We start from the raw sequence: 20,335 nt of genomic DNA, 5'->3' as shown, positions 1-20,335 counted from the left end.
TAAAGTACACAAGAGAAATATAAATTTGGGTGAATTTGTCAGCTATGCTATTCTAACCCTAGCCTTTCCCCAAACTGCCGCTCTTATGGGTCAGAATATAATGACGTAATTACGTGGGGATGATCTCCGAGGATTCTCTGCATGGACCGTTCCGCTGTTCGATGACGCACTTCTCCTGCGCACCTCCCTGCTCGTCCTCCCGGTGTCAGTGTCCTTTTTGGCATAGGAGTCTGTACCCTCACCCTTTTCTCTGGAAGGGGTCTTCTGAGGACAGACAGCTCTGTGGCTCAGAGCTCACAGCATAGGAATGAAACCCTTTAGATACCACGATTCGATGGGAGATGGAGGCTAGATGTTTCGACTTGAATTCACCCGCTTAGACACAGCAACTCATCCGTCGCTTGAGTAGAAAAATATTTATTTGTACTCAAGCTTGCGTTGCGTTCTGGGTTTGTTGACTTTTTCAGGCCCTGCTGCAGCTGGGGTCACTTAGTCCTAAATTCTATACTCACAGGTTTTATGCCCTTGGGTCAGAAGTGGGCGTAGCCTCCTTTAGGGCAATTCTCTGGGCGTACCAAGTTAATGAGGCAAGGTCCAGATTTTACTCAAAAACAATTTTAGACTAACTTAACATTTCATCTTCCCCAAAACATTCTCTTTGATTTGGATATTTTCCATACAACGTACAATGTATAAACATCAGACATATACTAGGAAAACCCTTCACATTACAACGTTTTCGTAATAACGTCATCTATTAACCTTTAATAACAGAACAAAAATGACATACATTTTCACATTCCATCTATCGTCATGACCACCATTGTGGCTGAAGAAAACCATTGTTCCAAAGTCCCTTTAGTTCATGTTTAATGTTCTGAGGCTGGTTCTCCATAGTAACAGGACAAAGGAATTTGTCTGTGGCCTGAGATTTACCAGGGGAGTGAGGGGCCATAAAACCCCCCACATCTTCAGACCCTTAGATCTCTCCTCCTCTGTTGGGGTTGAGAGATAATCAGTAGGGTTGTGGTCTCCTGTAACCTGACCTGATCAGGACAGTCATGACAGCCTTCAACTGCTGGTGAGCTGGAGGATTCTCACCAAGGTGTCAGAAACTAGATTAAAACCATGACCACTTCGAGGAAGTGATGCTATAGTGGTGAATAGAGATGCTGCTGTATGGTGAGAAACTCATAGTGCTGAGACACTCTGAAAGAGGGAAGAGACAGAAACAGAGCAGAGAGAGACAGAGAGACAGAGAGAGAGATATACACAGAGACAGAGCAGAGAGAGAGAGAGGATCATGGCTGACATCCCTCAATCATTTTTGGGATTGCTTGTGACCGTTTTGTACCTGCTAACAGGTAAGACAGAGGAGAGAGAGTAAGAATATGTCATTAGAGATCATAGAACACATTTATTTCACACGGCCAAACTAGTTCAGTTTACATTTGACTAATATTATGATGACGTTTCTGTTGTGTATCTGTTTACTCTTATCTTCACTATTGTATAATAGACAGTATATTACACTATTATTCACACTGAAGAATATCAATAAGAAAACCTATGAAATATAATGTCATCTGTATTACCAGTTAATAATTATCTGATGTCATGCTCCTTCCAGGTGTCAGTGGAGAAATTCTCTCTATGTTCTCCAGAGTGGGAGATGATGTCAGTCTGCCGTGTAACAATGTGGTTTATCCAAACTGCTCCTCTACTACATGGATCTATGACAGAGATGGATCTACTGGTGCTATTGAAGCGGTCACATTGGGGAAGATCAAAGCTGACCAGACAGAGAGAGCAGACAGACTGAGTGTGGGGTCTAACTGTTCTCTACATGTTAGTGATGTCAGAGCTGAGGATGTTGGACTCTACACCTGTCGACAGTTCCTTACAGAGACAGGACCACAACATGGAGGTGATGCTCCTGTTCATCTGTCTGTTCTAACTAGTGAGTATTACTGTTTAAATCAGAGTTGAAATGTTACTGTGTATAAGTGTGGTATTAATAATCATATGTAATGTGAAAACAACCAACAAATACTGTATACCTTTTTCTCTTTCTCAGTCACCTCTACCACAGCAGTGACAGATCTGAAGCCTAATGTAAATATGACATTACACTGTTCTCTGCTCTCCTGTAAGCAACTTGGAACGTACCAGTCAAGATTTAGTCTCAGCTGGGTCCCTAAAACAGGTACTAATGCCCAGGACACACAGGATTCTTCCTGTGACATCACTCTGACTGTGACACTCCAGAAGAAGGACAACAACAGGAAGTGGACGTGCACGCTGACTGAAAAGGGAGACGTGAAGATCTCCATTGACTTCACCTCCACGTTCTCAGGTATGTGTTCTTGTTATGCTCTTATAAAATGAATAAGTTCACAAGATCTGTGATGATATTAAATTTAATATCAAACCTGATCCTTTCTCCTGGTATTTGTGATATTAGTGATTGATGATGAATTTGATCTGAATACTACTGCTGTGTCTGATGATGATGATGGTGATGATGATGATGATGGGTTATTTAATAAACTAAAAGAGGATGTTCATCTCCTACTGAATTAGATATGGCTGAAAAGACCACTGATAGTGATGTCATCTCTACCGTCCCAGGTAAAATACTCCCATCTGTATGATGTGTGCAGATATAGTAAATGTTTTATTTGTAACTTCTTTAATTCCCGTCAAGACAACTAGCAGTACCCCACAACAGTATAAGACTGGTCATGTAAAAACAGGCCCAAACGTATTAATAGGAAGTACTGCTTGTCTTGTGCTCTAGACATTGGAGTAGAGAAAGATGTAACAGATTGAGTAGAGAACTCTACAGGCAACACAGAGTGAGTTGTGGATCCATTCTGTACTGTGATGTCACCAGTATTCACCAATGAAAAGTGGTCACTCTGTTTTCAACTACTATCCAGGAAGTACAGCCTCTACTACAAGACCAGCCTTGTCACCCACCTCCCCATCTTCTGCTGGTATTGTATTTAACACTATTTCCCTTCTCAGTTGTATTATAGATTGTATGAGTGGTACAGCATGGGGCCAAAGTCAGATGTATTACCTTGGTCAACACAAAGCATAGTGTGCATTTCACACTTCTCTGTTCCCATATGAATCCCTGCTTGTCTATGTAACATCCCACGCCAGTGCTAAACTTGAATGACGTTAAAGTAAACTCCTGATATCAGTGATGAGTGAACAAGCACCCTGCTCTCTACTGTATGTGTCTGATGATGAAGAGTTATTTAAAAGAGGATGTTTTTCCCCTCCTGAACTAGATATTAAAGGGCACTGAAGATGGTGGTGATGTCACCTTCAACGCCTCAGGAAAAATTCAATCAGAAATAGTACATCTTCCATGTGCCATCTAGATACATAAATGAGTACTGTTCCTGTAAAGTAGTGTTTCCTAAATGTTGGGTCAGATGCGCTGGTCCCTCATTCTTCAGACTGGGTTATAAAAAATGTCTAAAAAATCGACCAAAGTCAAGACACTTGAATGAATATTTTTCAGATGGTTCTGATGGGACAACTCTGAATCCTGTCAAGACAACCACTCAGGACCATAACAGCCCCAAACATATTTATAGGAAGTACTGCTTGTCTCGTGATTCAGAAGTTGTTGTAGAGAAAGATTTAGCAGATTGAGTAAAGGAAACTCTATAGGCAACACAGAGTCAATGGATGTGGATCCATTCTGTACTGTGATGTCACCATTATTGTCACATTCTGACCTTAGTTCCTTTGTTTTGTCTTTTGTTTTAGTATGGTCAGGGCGTGGGTTGGGTGGGTTGTCTATGTTCGTTTTTCTAGGTTGGTTTTTTGAGTTTGGCCTGGTATGGTTCTCAATCAGAGGCAGGTGTCGTTAGTTGTCTTTGATTGAGAATCATATTTAGGTAGCCTTTTTCCACCTGTGTTTCGTGGGTGTTTGTTTTCTGTTTTGTGTTTTTACTAAACAGGACTGTTTCATTTGTTCGTTCTTCCTAGTTATTATTTTTGTTTAGTGTTCAGTTTTGATTATATTAAAAATCATGAACACTTACCAAGCTGCACCTTGGTCCTCACCTTCTTCCACCAATGACAGCCGTTACAATTATTCATGAAAAGTGGTCACCTTGTTTGTTTTCAACTACTATGCAGGGAGTACATAGGCTAAGTACCAGTCTCTTTAGCTAACGTTCCATTCCTTGCCACTCCTTGTCATTGCCAAAGAGACTGGCCTTTCGCGAATATTAACATTCAATAGAGTAGCACAGTATAAGTCATCCTACCCATTAAACCTAGTGGTCAAACACGGAAATGGTTCCAATCCTTTTTCCACCATTCATTTCTCCCGTAGGGGATATGAGATGCACTTCAAATAAGGGCTGTGATTCCTGTAGGCTTACTCTGGCATGATGGTTTGATAACCGTGTAATTCTCTCTCAGACAAGGTGACTTCAATCAAAACAAATCTCATTTTATTGGTCACATACACATGGTTAGCAGATGTTAATGCGAATGTAGTGAAATGCTTGTGCTTCTAGTTCTGACCATGCAGTAATATCTAACAAGTAATCAAGTAATCTAACAATTTCACAACAACGACCTTGTAGACACAAGTGTAAAGGAAGGATTAAGAATATGTACATATAAATATATGGATGAGCGATGGCCATGCGGCACAGGCAAGATGCAGTAGATGGTGTAGAATACAGTATATACATATGAGATCAGTAATGTAGGATGTGTAGACATTATTAAAGTGCCATTATTTAAAGTGACTAGTGATACCTTTATTAAATCAATTTATTAAATGTATTACAGTGGCTGGAGTTGAGTCAGTATGTTGGCAGCAGCCACTCAATGTTAGTGGTGGCTGTTTAACAGCCTGATGGCCTTGAGATAGAAGTTGTTTTTCAGTCCGTCGAGAGTGACTCCAAGTCTGAGTCACAAGTCGAGTCACGAGTACATCAATTTATATTAGGTCTTCTTATGCAATTGTTTATAGTTGCTACCAAATGGCGCCAATCCCACTAATTTACTATTTATCACTACATCACACGTTCTACTTAATACCTGTGGTTCTTTACTTATTTACTACATACAGTGCCCGTCAAAGGTTTGGGCACTGCTGCTCATCCGAAGGTTTTTCTCTATTTTTGCTATTTTCTACATTGTAGAATAATAGTAAAGACATCAAAACTATGAAATAATCAATATGTTGGCAGCAGCCACTGTATGTTAGTGAGAACTGTTTAACAGTCTGGCCTTGAGATAGAAGCTGTTTTTTAGACTCTTGGTCCCAGCTTTGATGCACCTGTACTGACCTCGACCTTCTGGATGATAGCGGGGTGAACAGGCAGTATTTCGGTGGTTGTTGTTCTTTATGTTCTTTTTGGCCTGCCTGTGACATCGGGTGGTGTAGGTGTCCTGGAGGGCAGGTAGTTTGCCCCCGGTGATGCGTTGTGCAGACTGCACCACCCTCTGGAGAGCCTTAATGTTGTGGCCGGAGCCCGACAGCCCGATAGGATGCTTTCAATTGTCCATCTGTAGAAGTTTATGAGGGTTTTAGGTGACAAGCCAAATTTCTTCAGCCTCCTGAGGTGGAAGAGGCACTTTTGCGCCTTCTTCACCACTCTGTCTGTGTGGGTGGACCATTTCAGTTTGTCTGTGATGTGAAAGCCAAGGAACGTAAAACTTTCCACCTTCTCCACTGCTGTCCCGTCGATTTGGATGGGGGGATGCTCCCTCTGCTGCATCCTGAAGTGCACGATCATCTCCTTTGTTTTGTAGACGTTGAGTGAGAGTTTATTTTCCTGACACCACACTCCAAGGGCCCTTACCTCTTCCCTGTAGGCTGTCTTGTCGTTCTTGGTAATCAAGCCTACTACTGTAATGTCGTCTGCAAACTTGATATTTGAGTTGGAGGCGTGCATGGCCACACAGTCATGGGTGAACAGAGACTACAGCGGGTAGTTGAGAACGCACCCTTGTGGGGCCCCAGTGTTGAGGATCAGTGGGATGGAGATGTTGTTTCCTACCCTCACCACCACCATCAGAAAGTCCAGGACCCAGTTACACAGGGCGGGGTCAAGACCCAGGGTCTCAAGCTTGATGACCAGTTTGGAGAATACTATGGTGTTAAATGCTGAGCTGTAGTCAATGAACAGCAATTTGCAGTAAGCAAATTGGAGTGGTTCTAGCTTATCAGGTAGGGTGGAGGTGATATGATCCTTGACTAGTCTCTCAAAGCACTACATGATGACAGAAGTGAGTGCTACCTTAGGTTTCTTGCAAACAGGTACAATGGTAGCCATCTTGAAGCATGTGGGCACAGCAGACTGGGATAGGGATTGATTTAATATGTCCGTAAACACACCAGCCAGCTGTTCTGTGCATGCTCTGAGGAAGCGGCTAGGGATGCCATCTTAGCCGGCAGCCTTGCGAAGGTTAAAACATTTAAATGTTTTACTCACATTGGCCACGGTGAAGGAGAGCCCACAGGCTTTGGGAGTGGGCCGTGTCAGTGGCACTGTATTGTCCTCAAAGCGAGCAAAGAAGTTGTTTAATTTGTCTGAGAGTGAGACGTTGATGTCCACGACGGGACAGGTTTTCTTTTTGTAATCAGTGATTGACTGTAGACCCAGCCACATACATCTCGTGTTTGAGCCATTGAATAGTGACTCTACTTTGTCTCTAAACTGACGCTTTACTTGTTTAATTGCTTTGCGGAGGGAATATCTCCACTGTTTGTATTTGGTCATGTTTCCAGTTGCCTTGCCATAATTTAAAAGCGGTGGTTCGCGCGTCCAGTTTTGCGCTAATGCTGCCATCAATCCACGGTTTCTGGTTAGGGGAGGTTTTAATAGTCACAGTGGGTACAGCATCACCGATGCACTTGCAAATAAACTCGCTCACCGAGTTAGCCTATACATCAATGTTGTTGTCTGAGAATATCCGGAACATATCCCAGCCCACGTGATCGAAGCAATCTTAAATCCGATTGGTTAGACCAGCGTTGGATGGACCTGAGCACGGGCGTTTCCTGTTTTAGTTTTTGTCTATAGGCTGGGAGCAACAAAATGGAGTCATATTCAGATTTGCCGAAGGGAGGGTGGGGAAGGGCTTTGTATGCATCACGGAAGTTAGAGTAGCAATGGTCCAGCATTCCATCAGATGCTACCATAATGTTGCGCATTCTACATGCTGATAGAATTTAGGAAGCTTTGTTCTCAGATTAGCTTTGTTAAAATCCCCAGCTACAATAAATGCAGCCTTAGGATATATGGTTTCCACTTTGCATTGGGGGGAATATACACGGCTGTGACTTTAATCGAAGATAATTCTCTTGGTAGATAATGCGGTCGGCATTTGATTGTAAGGAATTCTAGGTCAGGTGAACAAAAGGACTTGAGTTCCTGTATGTTGTTATGATTACACCATGAGTTGTTAATCATAAGGCATACACCCCTGCCCTTCTTCTTACCATAGAGATGTTTGTTTCTGTTGGCGCGATGCGTGAAGAAACCAGGTGGCTGTACCGACTCTGACAATATATCCCATGTTTCCGTGAAACAGAGAATGTTACAATCTCTGATGTCTCTCTGGAAGGCAACTTGTGCCCTAATTTCATCCACCTTGTTCTCTAGAGTTTGGACATTGGCCAGTAATGTGCTCGGAAGTGGTGGATTGTGTGCTGGCCTTCTAAGTTTGACCAGTAGGCCGCTCCGTCTGCCTCTCCTGCGGCGACCGCGTTGTTTTGGGTCGGTCTCTGGGATAAGATTCCATGTCCAGGGTGGAGGTTCGAACAAAGGATCCACTTCGGAAAGTTGTATTCCTGGTTGTAATTATCTCATTTACAGTTGAAGTGGGAAGTTTACATACACTTAGGTTGGAGTCATTAAAACTTCTTTTTCAACCACTCCACAAATTTCTCGTTAGCAAACTATAGTTTTTGCAAGTCGGTTAGGACATCTACTTTGTGCATGACACAAGTCATTTTTCCAACAATTGTTTACAGACAGATTATTTCACTTATAATTCACTGTATCACAAGTCCAGTGGATCAGAAATCAAACTAAGTTGACTGTGCCTTTAAACAGCTTTGAAAATTCCAGATTCCATGATGTCATGGCTTTAGAAGCTTCTGATAGGCTAATTAACATCATTTGAGTCAAATGGAAGGGTCCCTGTGGATTTATTTCAAGGTCTACCTTCAAACTCAGTGCCTCTTTGTTTGACATCATTGGAAAATCAAAAGAAATCAGCCAAGACATTTGGACAATTTGAGACCTCCACAAGTCTGGTTCATCCTTGGGAGAAATGTCCAAATGTCTGAAGGTATCACGTTCATCTGTACAAACAATAGTATGCAAGACCATGGGTCTCGACCCCGCCCCGCCCTGTGCAACTGGGTACTGGACTTCCTGATGGGCCGCCCCCAGGTGGTGAGGGTAGGCAACAACATCTCCACCCCGCTGATCCTCAACACTGCCTGTTCAATCCCAGAACAACAGCAAAGGACCCTGTGAAGATGCTGGAGGAAACAGGTACAACAGTATCTATATCCACAGGTAAACGAGTCCTATATCGACATAACCTGAAAGGCCTCTCAGCATGGAAGAAGCCACTGCTCCAAAACCACCATAAGATAGACAGACTACAGATTGCAGCTGCACATTGGGCCAATGATCATACTTTTTGTTGAAATGTCCTCTGGTCTGATGAAACAAAAATGTAACTGTTTGGCCATGATGACCTTTATGTTTGGAGGAAAAAGGGGGATGCTTGCAAGCCGAAGAACACCATCCCAACCTTGAAGCACTGGCGTGACAACATGTTGTGGGGGTGCTTTGCTGCAGGTTGGACTGGTGCACTTCACAAAATAGATGGCATCATGAGTAAAGAAAATTATGTGGATATTTTGAAGCAACATCTCAAAACATCAGTCAGGAAGTTAATTCTTGGTCGCAAATGGGTCTTCCAAATGGACAATGACCCCAAGCATACTTCCAAAGTTGTGGCAAAATGGCTTAAGCACAACAAAGTCAAGGTATTGGAGTGGACACACTGAAACCGTATGTGCGAGCAAGGAGGCATACAAACCTGACCCAAGTTTCACCAGCTCTGTCAGGAAGAATGGGCCAAAATTCACCCAACTTATTGTGGGAAGCTTGTGGAAGGCTACCCGAAATGTTTGACCCAAGTTAAACAATTTAAAGGCAATGATACCAAATACTAATTGAGTGTATGTCAACTTCTGACCTTTTGGTAATGTGATGAAAGAAATAAAAGCTTAAATAAATAATTCTCTCTACTATTATTCTGACATTACACATTCTTAAAATAAAGTGGTGATCCTATCTGACCTAAGACAGGGCATTTTTACTAGGATTAAATGTTAGGAATTGTGAAAAACTGAGTTTAAATATATTTGGCAAAGGTTTATGTAGACTTCCGACTTCAACTGTAAATAACTGCAGGAAGGTGAATGTGTCTTTCAGAGTCTGTTGGAAAGCAGACAACCAGGTTTTCCTCTAGGATTTTCCCTGTGCTGAGCTATATTTTGTTTCTTTTTCCCCAAAAAAATCTTCCTAGTCTTTGCTGATGACAAGCATACCCATAACATGATGAAGCCACCACAATGTTTTTGATAATATGAAGAGTGTTACTCAGAGATGTGTTGGATGTGCCCAAAACATAATGCTTTGTATTCAGGGCATGAAGGTAATTTCTTTGCCACATTTCTTGAAGTTTTACTTTAGTGCCTTATTGCAAACAGGATGCATGTTTTGGGATGTTTTCTTCCTGTACAGGCTTCCTTTTTTTCACTCTGTCATTTAGGTTAGTACTCTGTGGTAACTACAATGTTGTTGATCCATTGTGAGTTTCCTCCTTTCCGAGCCACTTCAGGATCCAACCCTTTTTTTCTATTTTCGCCTAAAATGACTAACCCAAGTCCAACTGCCTGTAGCTCAGGCCCTGAAGTAAGGATATGCATATACTTGACACCAATTGAAAGGAAACACTTTGTAGCTTGTGGAAATGTGAAAGGAATGTAGGAGAATATGACACATTAGATAAAACATTTTTTTTGTATTTTTGTTGTACCATCAACTTTGAAATGCATGAGAAAGAGCATGATGAATTATTCTACAATACCTCTTTTGCCAATCGGCCTGGACCCTTTTACTGCCGACACGGAGCCCCGGGGATCCATTTCGACTGGTTTGCCGACGAAACCGTCCGAGGTGGTTTAACCGGCTCTTCCGTTTCGACATCGCCTGATGCCCATCTGCTAGCCCCGGCCTGCTAGCTGTCTGAATCGCTTTGTCTCCAGCTCGCCTAGCGTAGCAGCGGCTACTGAATTGGCTCCCTGACTCACCTCGTGCTACTCATTGGACCCTATGATCACTCGGCTACACATGCTTCTCACTTATGTAAATAGCTCTTGTCTATAGCTGTTTTGGTTAGTGATTATTGTCTTATTCTAACCCAGGACTGTTTCAATAACACGGTACCTCATTTTGTTTACCTGTCGGCCCCAGCCTCGAACTCAGGTCCTGTTTGTACCTAACTGACCCGCTCTTCCCATTCATCGCCATTTACCCGTTGTTGTCTTAGCTCTCCTGATCAACACCTGTGATTGCTATATGCCTCTCTCTAATGTCAATATGCCTTGGCTACTGCGGTCTTGGCTAGTTCTTATTGTTCTATTTCAATGTAGACCCTCAGTCCTGCTCATAATGCCTTAGATAGCTCTTTTGTCCCACCCCACACACATGCAGAGACCTCACCTGGCTTAACTGGTGCCTCCAGAGACGAAACCTCTCTCGAAACGCCTATGTTTATCTCCACTGTACTCACATCCTACCATACCATTGTCTGTACATTATGCCCTGAATCGATTCTACCATGCCCAGAAATATGCTCCTTTTCTTCGCTGTCCCCAACGCAGTAGACAACCAGTTCTTATAGCCTTTATTCGTACCCTTATCCTACTCATCCTCTGTTCCTCTGGTGATTTAGAGGTTAACTCAGGCCCTGTAGCCCCCAGCACCACTCTTTGGTTTCATGCATGTTAACATCAGAAGATCAACAAAAACTCTGAAATTTCCATCCCCAACTACAACATTTTACACCAAGATAGAACTGCCAAAGGGGGTGGAGTTGCAATATACTGCAGAGTTAGACTGCAGAGTTCTGTCATGCTATCCAGGTCTGTGCCCAAACAGTTTGAGCTTCTACTTTAAAAATCCACCTTTGCAGAAATAAGTCTCTCACTTGTTATAGACCCCCCTCAGCCCCCAGCGGTGGCCTGGACACCATATTTGATTTAATTGCCCCCCATTTATCTTCAGAGTTTGTACTGTTAGGTGACCTATACTGGGATATGCTTAACACCCCGGCCATCTTACAATTTAAGCTAGATGCCCTCAATCTCACACAAACCTACCAGGTAAAACCCTAAATCAGTGAACACGGGCACCCTCATAGATCTCATCCTGACCAACCTGCCCTTTAAATACACCTCTTCTGTCCTCAACCAGGATCTCAGTAATCACTGCCTCATTGCCTGCGTCCAGTTGACACTGTGTTAACAAACCTCCAGACGAGCTTCCATGCCATACAACACTCCATACAACATCCTTCTGTGACCTCCAACTGCTCTTAAATACAAGTAAAACTATATGCATGCTCTTCAACAGATCGCTGCCTGCACCCGCCCGCCCGTCCATCATCACTACTCTGGCAGGTTCTGACTTAGGTATTTGTAGTTGTCCACATATTCTATGTGTCTGGTTTGACTGTAAACTCTCCTTCCAGACTTACATTAAGCATCTCCAATCCAAAATTAAATCTTCCCATCTTCCCAATCAGCTTCCCATTTCGCCTCAAAGCCTCCTTCACTCATGCTGCCAAACATACCCTCGTAAAATGGAATATCCTACCGATCCTTGACTTCGGCGATGTCATTTTCAAAATAGCCTCCAACACTCTACTCAGCAAATTGGATGCAGTCTATCACAGTGCCATCCGTTTTGTCACCAAAGCCCCATATACAATCCGCCACTGCGATCTGTATGTTCTCGTTGGCTGGCCCTCACTTCATATTCATTGCCAAACCCAATGGCTCCAGGTCATCTATAAGTCTTTGCTAGATAAAGCCCCGCCTTATCTCAGCTCACTGGTCATCATAGCCGCACCCACCCACCCAGCATGCGGGAAATAAGGCATATTTCACTGGTCATCCCCAAAGCAACTCCTCGTTTGTCCGCCTATCCTTCCAGTTCTTTGCTGCCAATGACGGGAATGAATTGCAAAAATCACTGAAGCTGGAGACATATCTCCCTCACTAACTTTAAGCATCAGCTGTCAGAGCAGCTTACCGGTCATTGCACCTGTATACAGCCCATCTGTAAATAGCCCACCCAACTCCTTATCCCCATATTGTTCTTGTTTTTCTCCTTTGCACTCCAGTATCTCTACGTGCACAATCATCTTCTGCACTTCGATCACTTCAGTGTTTCATTGCTAAATTGTAATTATTTTGCCACTATGGCCTATTTATTGCCTTACTACATTTGCACACACTGTATAAGCATTTTTCTATTGTGTTATTGACTACATTTGTTTATCCCATGTGTAACTCTGTGCTGTCATTTCATAATCTGTTAACTTATTTTTCTTGCACTCTGACAGGTAAATATTTAGCCTGTAGTCCTAATATTTAGCTAGTGAATGGCCTAATATCTAGCTAATATTTCGCTTTTTACTTCAGCTACACATCACTTGCCTCTCTCTTCCAGCTGTTTCCATAGGCAACAGGCTACTCAAGCCTCTCCAGAATAGGCCATTCCTCTTCTCGTGAAATCCCAGGAAAAGCTATAGGCTACAAAAGCTATATGATATTTATTTGTATCATTGTTTATACTATAAAGCAGGCTTGCTCTTGCTGATTCCTGAATGTGAAACAAGCCTACAGCATAGAAAATGCATGTTGAGGAGAGAGTGGGTTGGTGTGATCCCATTTGGCCAGTCATGATAACATTGTTGCACTGATGAATTGCAAATAGTTTCACAGGACATGCAGAAATGTTCACAGTGAAAAAGAAGAACCAAAGGAATTGACAACCACTAGAAAAATGGAAATCACTTGCAAACCACTTGAACAACGATACAACAACATGCTGTAAAAGATGATTTTAATTGCTACATTTAAATACAAGTTACTATATTATTTTTCATTAGTCCTACATGTACATTGAAGTATTATTTGCAGTTGTCACTATGACAATGAACACACCATGAAAGTACTGAATGGCCTGAACCAGTATCTGTGTGTTAAGAATCCTTGTGAAAGGTCCTGTTTATATAGGCAGCTCTGCAGTAGGATGCGTTGATCAGTCGACTGACAGGAGTAGGACTGTAGAACGATACATGATCAACTTTCATCTCGTGTGGATGCTCACCAACGTTTTATAGTTATGTAGCCTATATTTTATCATAATCGTTACAGGTATTGACTTGGTGGACGGCCCAGGCCTTAACTCTGACACAACACAACTAACGTCATTATCACAACAGAACTACATTATCGATACTTGAATGAAATAAATATAAAATTACACACGCACACTTGTTTACTTGACTTTTATGCTCTATAAATTGACTCTTTCAAATGATTTAAATCAAAATCAAATGAAATTTATTTATATAGCCCTTCGTACATCAGCTGATATCTCAAAGTGCTGTACAGAAACCCAGCCTAAAACCCCAAATAGCAAGCAATGCAGGTGTAGAAGCACGGTGGCTAGGAAAAACTCCCTAGAAAGGCCAAAACCTAGGAAGAAACCTAGAGAGGAACCAGGCTATGTGGGGTGGCCAGTCCTCTTCTGGCTGTGCCGGGTGGAGAGTATAACAGAACATGGCCAAGATGTTCAAATGTTCATAAATGACCAGCATGGTAGAATAATAATAAGGCAGAACAGTTGAAACTGGAGTAGCAGCACGGTCAGGTGGACTGGGGACAGCAAGGAGTCATCATATCAGGTAGTCCTGGGGCATGGTCCTAGGGCTCAGATCCTCTGAGAGAGAGAAAGAAAGAGAGAATTAGAGAGAGCATATATGGGGTGGCCAGTCCTCTTCCGACAGTGCCGGATGGAGATTATAACTACTCTGGCAAGTTTGCTACCAGCGCGCTGCAGTCGGCAAGTAAAGCAGAAGTCGAATCCATCAGTATGTATTTTAGTTTGAGAATTTTAGTTTGAGAATGTACAAACAAAAAAGGTTGCTTAGCAACCAGATGCCAACTGTGTTCTGTGGAGGAAAAAAGTGATGGAGTTCCAATATTTGCATAATCGTTGTGATTGGAGGATAGCTGCGAGGGCAATGTAATCAGGATCAATTCTCTGTCCTCCTCATGCTCATTAATGATAGAATGTTCATATTTGAAGATGTCATATGACATGAAGTACAGGGAGTGGATTAGCTAAAGAGACTGTACTCAGGCTAGGGAGTACAGCCTCTACTGCAAAACCACTTCTCTGTTACTGGCCCAAAGCTCTTAACCACTAAGCTATAAGCCTCCTCTACTTCACACTTCTCTCTTCCTGTGTGAATTTCTGCTTGTCTGTGAAACGCTGATGTCCGTTTCTGCTAAATGACGTGCAAGTAAACAGCCCTCTCTGGTTCTCAACTAAACCAGACCCCTCTCTTGTTATGTCAGTTACTGAGCTAACACGTTTTAGATAAGTAGTTAGTAATCATGGCTGAATAGGGGGCCCCCATTCATTTTGTTAGTCATTCTCACCCAGATATCCAATTAACATGGCATGTCATTATAAAATGTGTAGAATTGTAGCTGAAAAAATTGTCTCTCCACCCCATGACAAAATGGGTAAAATTGCTTAAAATTTGCTGCAAAATGGACAGAAATTGATATTAAAGGTGCTAAATGCAGCTGTTATTATTATTATAATTATTATCTCAATATCAAATAATTTATGGGTATCAATTATGTACCTTACTGTGATTGTTTTAAATTCAATTTAAATAAACAAAAACAGCTTCTTAGCAAAGAGCTATTTCCCAAGCAACAATTTTGTAAAAACTGTCTGGAAGTGGTGTGAGAGGGGAGGGACAAACTGAAAAATGTCTACTATTAGCAGAAAGGTTTGGAACTCTGTCTATTAACTATTTTACAGCATGGTGATGTCATTATGGAAGGCTAAAAGTATCCCACCAAACACAGGCAGAAATGTCAGGCTATCTTTCATTTTAATAATAATAGGAATAAATATATATATATTTTACACATGAGATACAAACATAAACATACGAACAACAGCTTTCTCACACAAACAACGACTACATCTCATCTGTTAAAACACTGTATCCCATGCTTTTTCAATGAACCATAAACAATTAATGAACATGCACCTGTGGAACGGCCATTAAGACACTAACAGTTTACAGACGTTAGGCAATTAAGGTCACAGTTATGAAAGCTTAGGACACTAAAAAGAGCTTTCGACTGTCTCTGAAAAACACCAAACGAAAGATGCCCAGGCTCCTTGCTCATCTGCGTGAACGTGCCTTAGACATGCTGCAAGGAGGCATGATGACTGCAGATGTGGCCAGGGCAATAAATTGCAATGTCAGTACTGTGAGACGCCTAAGACAGTGCTACAGGGAGACAGGACGGACAGTGGCAGACCACGTGTAACAAAACCTGCACAGGATGGGTACACCCGAACATCACACCTGTGGGACAAGTACAGGAAGGCAACACCAACTGCCCGAGTTACACCAGGAACGCACAATCCCTCCATCAGTGCTCAGACTGTCCGCAATAGGCTGAGAGAGGCTGGACTGAGGGCTTGTAGGCCTATTGTAAGGTCCTCACCAGACATCACCGGCAACAACGTCACCTTTTTGATTTATTTTTTTATTTCACCTTTATTTAACCAGGTAGGCTAGTTGAGAACAAGTTCTCATTTGCAACTGCGACCTGGCCAAGATAAAGCTTAGCAGTGTGAACAGACAACACAGAGTTACACATGGAGTAAACAATTAACAAGTCAATAACACAGTACAAAAAAGGCGAGTCTATATACATTGTGTGCAAAAGGCATGAGGAGGTAGGCGAATAATTACAATTTTGCAGATTAGCACTGGAGTGATAAATGATCAGATGGTCATGTACAGGTAGAGATACTGGTGTGCAAAAGAGCAGAAAAGTAAATAAATAAAAACAGTGGGGGGATGAGGTAGGTGAAAATGGGTGGGTTATTTACCAATAGACTATGTACAGCTGCAGCGATCGGTTAGCTGCTCAGATAGCACATGTTTGAAGTTGGTGAGGGAGATAAAAGTCTCCAACTTCAGGGATTTTTGCAATTCGTTCCAGTCACAGGCAGCAGAGTACTGGAACGAAAGGCGGCCAAATGAGGTGTTGGCTTTAGGGATGATCAGTGAGATACACCTGCTGGAGCGCGTGCTACGGATGGGTGTTGCCATCGTGACCAGTGAACTGAGATAAGGTGGAGCTTTACCTAGCATGGACTTGTAGATGACCTGGAGCCAGTGGGTCTGGCGACGAATATGTAGCGAGGGCCAGCCGACTAGAGCATACAAGTCGCAGTGGTGGGTGGTATAAGGTGCTTTAGTGACAAAACGGATGGCACTGTGATAAACTGCATCCAGTTTGCTGAGTAGAGTGTTGGAGGCAATTTTGTAGATGACATCGCCGAAGTCGATGGGCACAAAGCCACCATCGCTGGACCAGATTGGACTAAAAGAAAGTTCTCTTCACTGACGAGTCGCGGTTTTGTCTCACCAGGGGTGATGGTCGGTTTCACGTTCATTGTCGAAGGAATGAGTGTTACACCGAGGCCTGTACTCTGGAGCAGGATCGATTTGGAGGTGGAGGGTCCATCATGGTCTGGGGCGGTGTGTCACAGCATCATCGGACTGAGCTTGTTGTTATTGTAGGCAATCTCAATACTGTGCGTTATTCGGAAGACATCCTCCTCCCTCATGTAGTACCCTTCCTGCAGGCTCATCCTGACATTACCAGCATGACAATGCCACCAGAAATACTGCTCGTTCTGTGCGTGATTTCCTGTAAGACAGGAATGTCAGTGTTCTGCCATGGCCAGCGAAGAGCACAGAGCTCAGTCCCATTGAGCATGTCTGGGACCTGTTGGATCGGAGGTTGAGGGCTAGGGCCATTCCCCCAGAAATGTCCGGGATCTTGCAGGTGCCTTGGTGGAAGAGTAGGGTAACATCTCACAGCAAGAACTGGCAAACATGGTGCAGTCCATGAGGAGGAGATGCACTTACTTTTGATTTTGACCCCGCCTTCGATCAGGGACACATTAATCCATTTCTGTTGTTTACGTCTGTGGAACTTGTTCAGTTTGTGTCTCAGTTGTTGAATCTTGTTATGTTCATACAAATATTTACACATGTTAAGTTTGCTGAAAATAAACACAGTTGACAGTGAGAGAACGTTTCTTTTTGCTGAGTTTATATAAAACACAGCAAATCATGTTTTTGACTGCACTGGGCCTTTAAAACGGCAACGTTTTCTCTCCACCACACAGAAAAATGTGTATAATTGCAGGAAATGAACTTTAAAACGTAGATGTTTCTCTCCACCATCAGGAGGGGGGCCTGCTGTAAGGTCCCCCACTAACCAGACCCTTCTCCCCTGTGGTCGTCTCAGGCTCTCAGAACCTCTTCCTCGTGGTGACTGTAGGAGTGGCTTTGGCAGCAGCGGTGTGTGTCACTGCTGTTGTCATCATAGTACGCAGGAGGAGAGACAGTAAGGACTTACATTTGTCTCTGAGTTTAATGGAGTGCATTAATTACACAGTAATACATGGAGACAGACAGTTGTTTCATTGAAATTCTTCTGATTTCTTGTATTTGTTCTTGTCAGAGAATCAAGTGCCAACTGATAACAGCATTGTGAGTGAACTGTGACTTAATTAACACAGTTAGTTATTTTACTTTAATAATAGTATAATACACCAAGAGTTTGCACTATCATTATATTGTTTACATTTGTTATTAATTGATAAAGGGTCTGAAGGCAGTAAACCACTCCACACCACCAACCAATGAGGACAAGGTTAGTGCATCAACATTCTAATGGAGTTTGAAACATGATTAATATGAAACATAATTTGACCCAGTTGTTATAATGGAATCAGACTAATGTCCAGTTTAAATTATTAATGTTTCAATAACCATTTTGACCCTTGTAGAGTCAACCTGCTGACAGAATCACCTATGCCTCCATTGACCACTTCAATCAAAATCCCCCTGAGAGAGTTGATGTAAGATAAACTATACTGAACATATTGTAATGGTATCACTCTCCCTCATACACACTGTTTAAAGCCTTTACTTTGTTGTGTGTGTGTTGTCTCTGTAGGCCCAAGGTGAAGATGCAGTGATGTATGCCTCAGTTATGCCCTATTCTGGCAGAGGGAGAGAGACAGAGAACCCTGCTGACCCCAGCTCCCTCTACTCCACTGTCAAGTAACCTCAGGGAGCCAAGACATCAATATATATATATATATAAAGACATCAACATGAAGACTACACTCTCTCATTCACACCCTGATTCCAGACCTGATTTGGTTCTAGGAATATATATATTTTTGCTATTAATTAAAAGTGACAATCTGCACTAGTTACATCCATTTCTGGACATATTAATTAATGATATGCACCCACTGACTCTAGAAAAATAAAATGTAGAAATGCCTCATGAGTTTAGTTAAACTGTCATAACCCATCAGAACCCAAAATATATGCTTGTTTTACTCCAATGTTTGTAAACAAATGAAATGTAAACAAACACAATGTATAGCCTCAAAACATGGTTTAAACTATAATGTTGATATCATGGATGGCCAGTCCTTGCATCTATAGCTCTGTCTATGAGAGTGGTTCTCCAGCCCCGTCCCTCAGCTTTTCAGCAAAACAATGGTGGAGAGTGTGATTGCTTAATGTTTCAACTGCTGATTGCCTCTTTAAGATGTGTATATTAGATTGATATAGACCAATGAGTTGGGAGACAGGAAAAGTGGAAGAGTTTGAGAGTCAGAAGGGCATGCTTCAGATTCAAATTCATGCTGACTCTGATAGCCTAGGCTATACAGTAATATACTGCATGTGAACATATAAAATATTACTGCCCAATGTTACACACTACTATCCAGTGTGTACAACTTCTACAAGACCAGAGTGTGGCTACTTTGCAAGAATCTCAAATGTAAAATATTGTTTTGTTTACTACATGATTCCATATGTGGTATTTTATAGTTTTGATGTCTTCACTATTATTCTACAATGTAGAAAATATTCAAAATAAGGAAAAACCCTTGAATGAGTGTCAGGACCCGGTTACGAACCTGGGTCTCCGGAGTGAGAAACAGTCACTTAACCAACTGAGCCACGAATAGTCAGCAGAACCCAGAAGATGAGGCAGACACAGCAGTACTTAAGACGGTGTATTTAATAAAGTAAAAAGGAGAAGTCCTTCAATACAAAAATGGTAAATCCAAAAGGTGGTAGGAATAGCACAAAAAGCCTTAAGAGATACTCAAAAACAAAAACAGAATTCCACAAGAGCATCCACCGGAATCGACAGGAATACACAGAACACTAGGGCTGGGTGCTAACATACAAACACAGAGCACAGAACTGAGGGAAACTAAGGGTTTAAATACAATCAGGGGAAAAACGAGGCACAGGTGCAAATAATAATGGGGAACAAGGGAAAAAACATAAGGTCAAAAAGCACAATGGGGGCATCTAGTGACCAAAACCCGGAACAACCCTGGCCAAATCCTGACAATGAGAAGGTGTCTCCAAACTTCTGACTGGTATTGTATGTGAATGAGTTTGCTAAAATATCTAAAAATAGGTTTTCATTATGAGGTATTGTGAGAATAATTTGTTGTTTTTAATCCATTTCTAATTCAGGCTGTAAAAAAACAAAATGTGGAAAAGGTCAAGGGGTACGAATAATTTGTGAAGGCACTGTAGAAATACATGCACTGTGTGTTGACCAAGGTAATACATCTGACTTTGGCCCAATGCTGTACCACTCATATAATCTACCATAGAACTGAAATAGTATATTAAACAATACTAGAATAAGGTGGGGAAGATGGTCCTGCAGTTGAGGCCTTCCTCCCCGGATAGTAATAGAAAACATACAAGATTAGCAGAGGTGAGTCCAGCATGACAGAACAGTACACATCATATTTACTAACTAACTCTGTAAAGTTAAAGAGTGAAAAGCCTG

General features: G+C 42.1%; 1 protein-coding gene across 1 annotated transcript; it reads left to right on the top strand.

The window, feature by feature from the left end:
- The first annotated feature begins 1,229 nt into the window (after positions 1–1,229).
- On the top strand, positions 1,230–20,042 carry LOC135557231 (uncharacterized). Its single transcript, XM_064990434.1, has 10 exons — positions 1,230–1,364; positions 1,631–1,960; positions 2,078–2,356; positions 2,584–2,631; positions 2,943–2,999; positions 17,738–17,836; positions 17,954–17,982; positions 18,098–18,145; positions 18,282–18,353; positions 18,452–20,042. The coding sequence occupies exons 1-10, from the start codon at positions 1,304–1,306 to the stop codon at positions 18,560–18,562; spliced, it is 1,134 nt and encodes a 377-aa protein (XP_064846506.1). The 5' UTR covers positions 1,230–1,303; the 3' UTR covers positions 18,563–20,042.
- The last annotated feature ends 293 nt before the right edge of the window (positions 20,043–20,335 follow it).

This window comes from Oncorhynchus masou, chromosome 16 (assembly GCF_036934945.1).
Source record: "Oncorhynchus masou masou isolate Uvic2021 chromosome 16, UVic_Omas_1.1, whole genome shotgun sequence".
Taxonomy (NCBI): domain Eukaryota; kingdom Metazoa; phylum Chordata; class Actinopteri; order Salmoniformes; family Salmonidae; genus Oncorhynchus; species Oncorhynchus masou.
The sequence above is the reverse complement of the archived record's forward strand: the minus strand, read 5'-3'. Positions and strand labels throughout refer to the sequence as shown.

What these genes read in the sequence shown, in the direction of transcription:
- LOC135557231 (XM_064990434.1), top strand. Translation starts at nt 1,304, where the DNA reads ATGGCTGACATCCCTCAATCATTTTTGGGATTGCTTGTGACCGTTTTG. An exon ending in CGTTTTGTACCTGCTAACAG is followed by an intron (nt 1,365 to 1,630) that starts GTAAGACAGAGG and finishes TGCTCCTTCCAG; the next exon opens with GTGTCAGTGGAGAAATTCTC. An exon ending in ATCCCCCTGAGAGAGTTGAT is followed by an intron (nt 18,354 to 18,451) that starts GTAAGATAAACT and finishes TTGTCTCTGTAG; the next exon opens with GCCCAAGGTGAAGATGCAGT.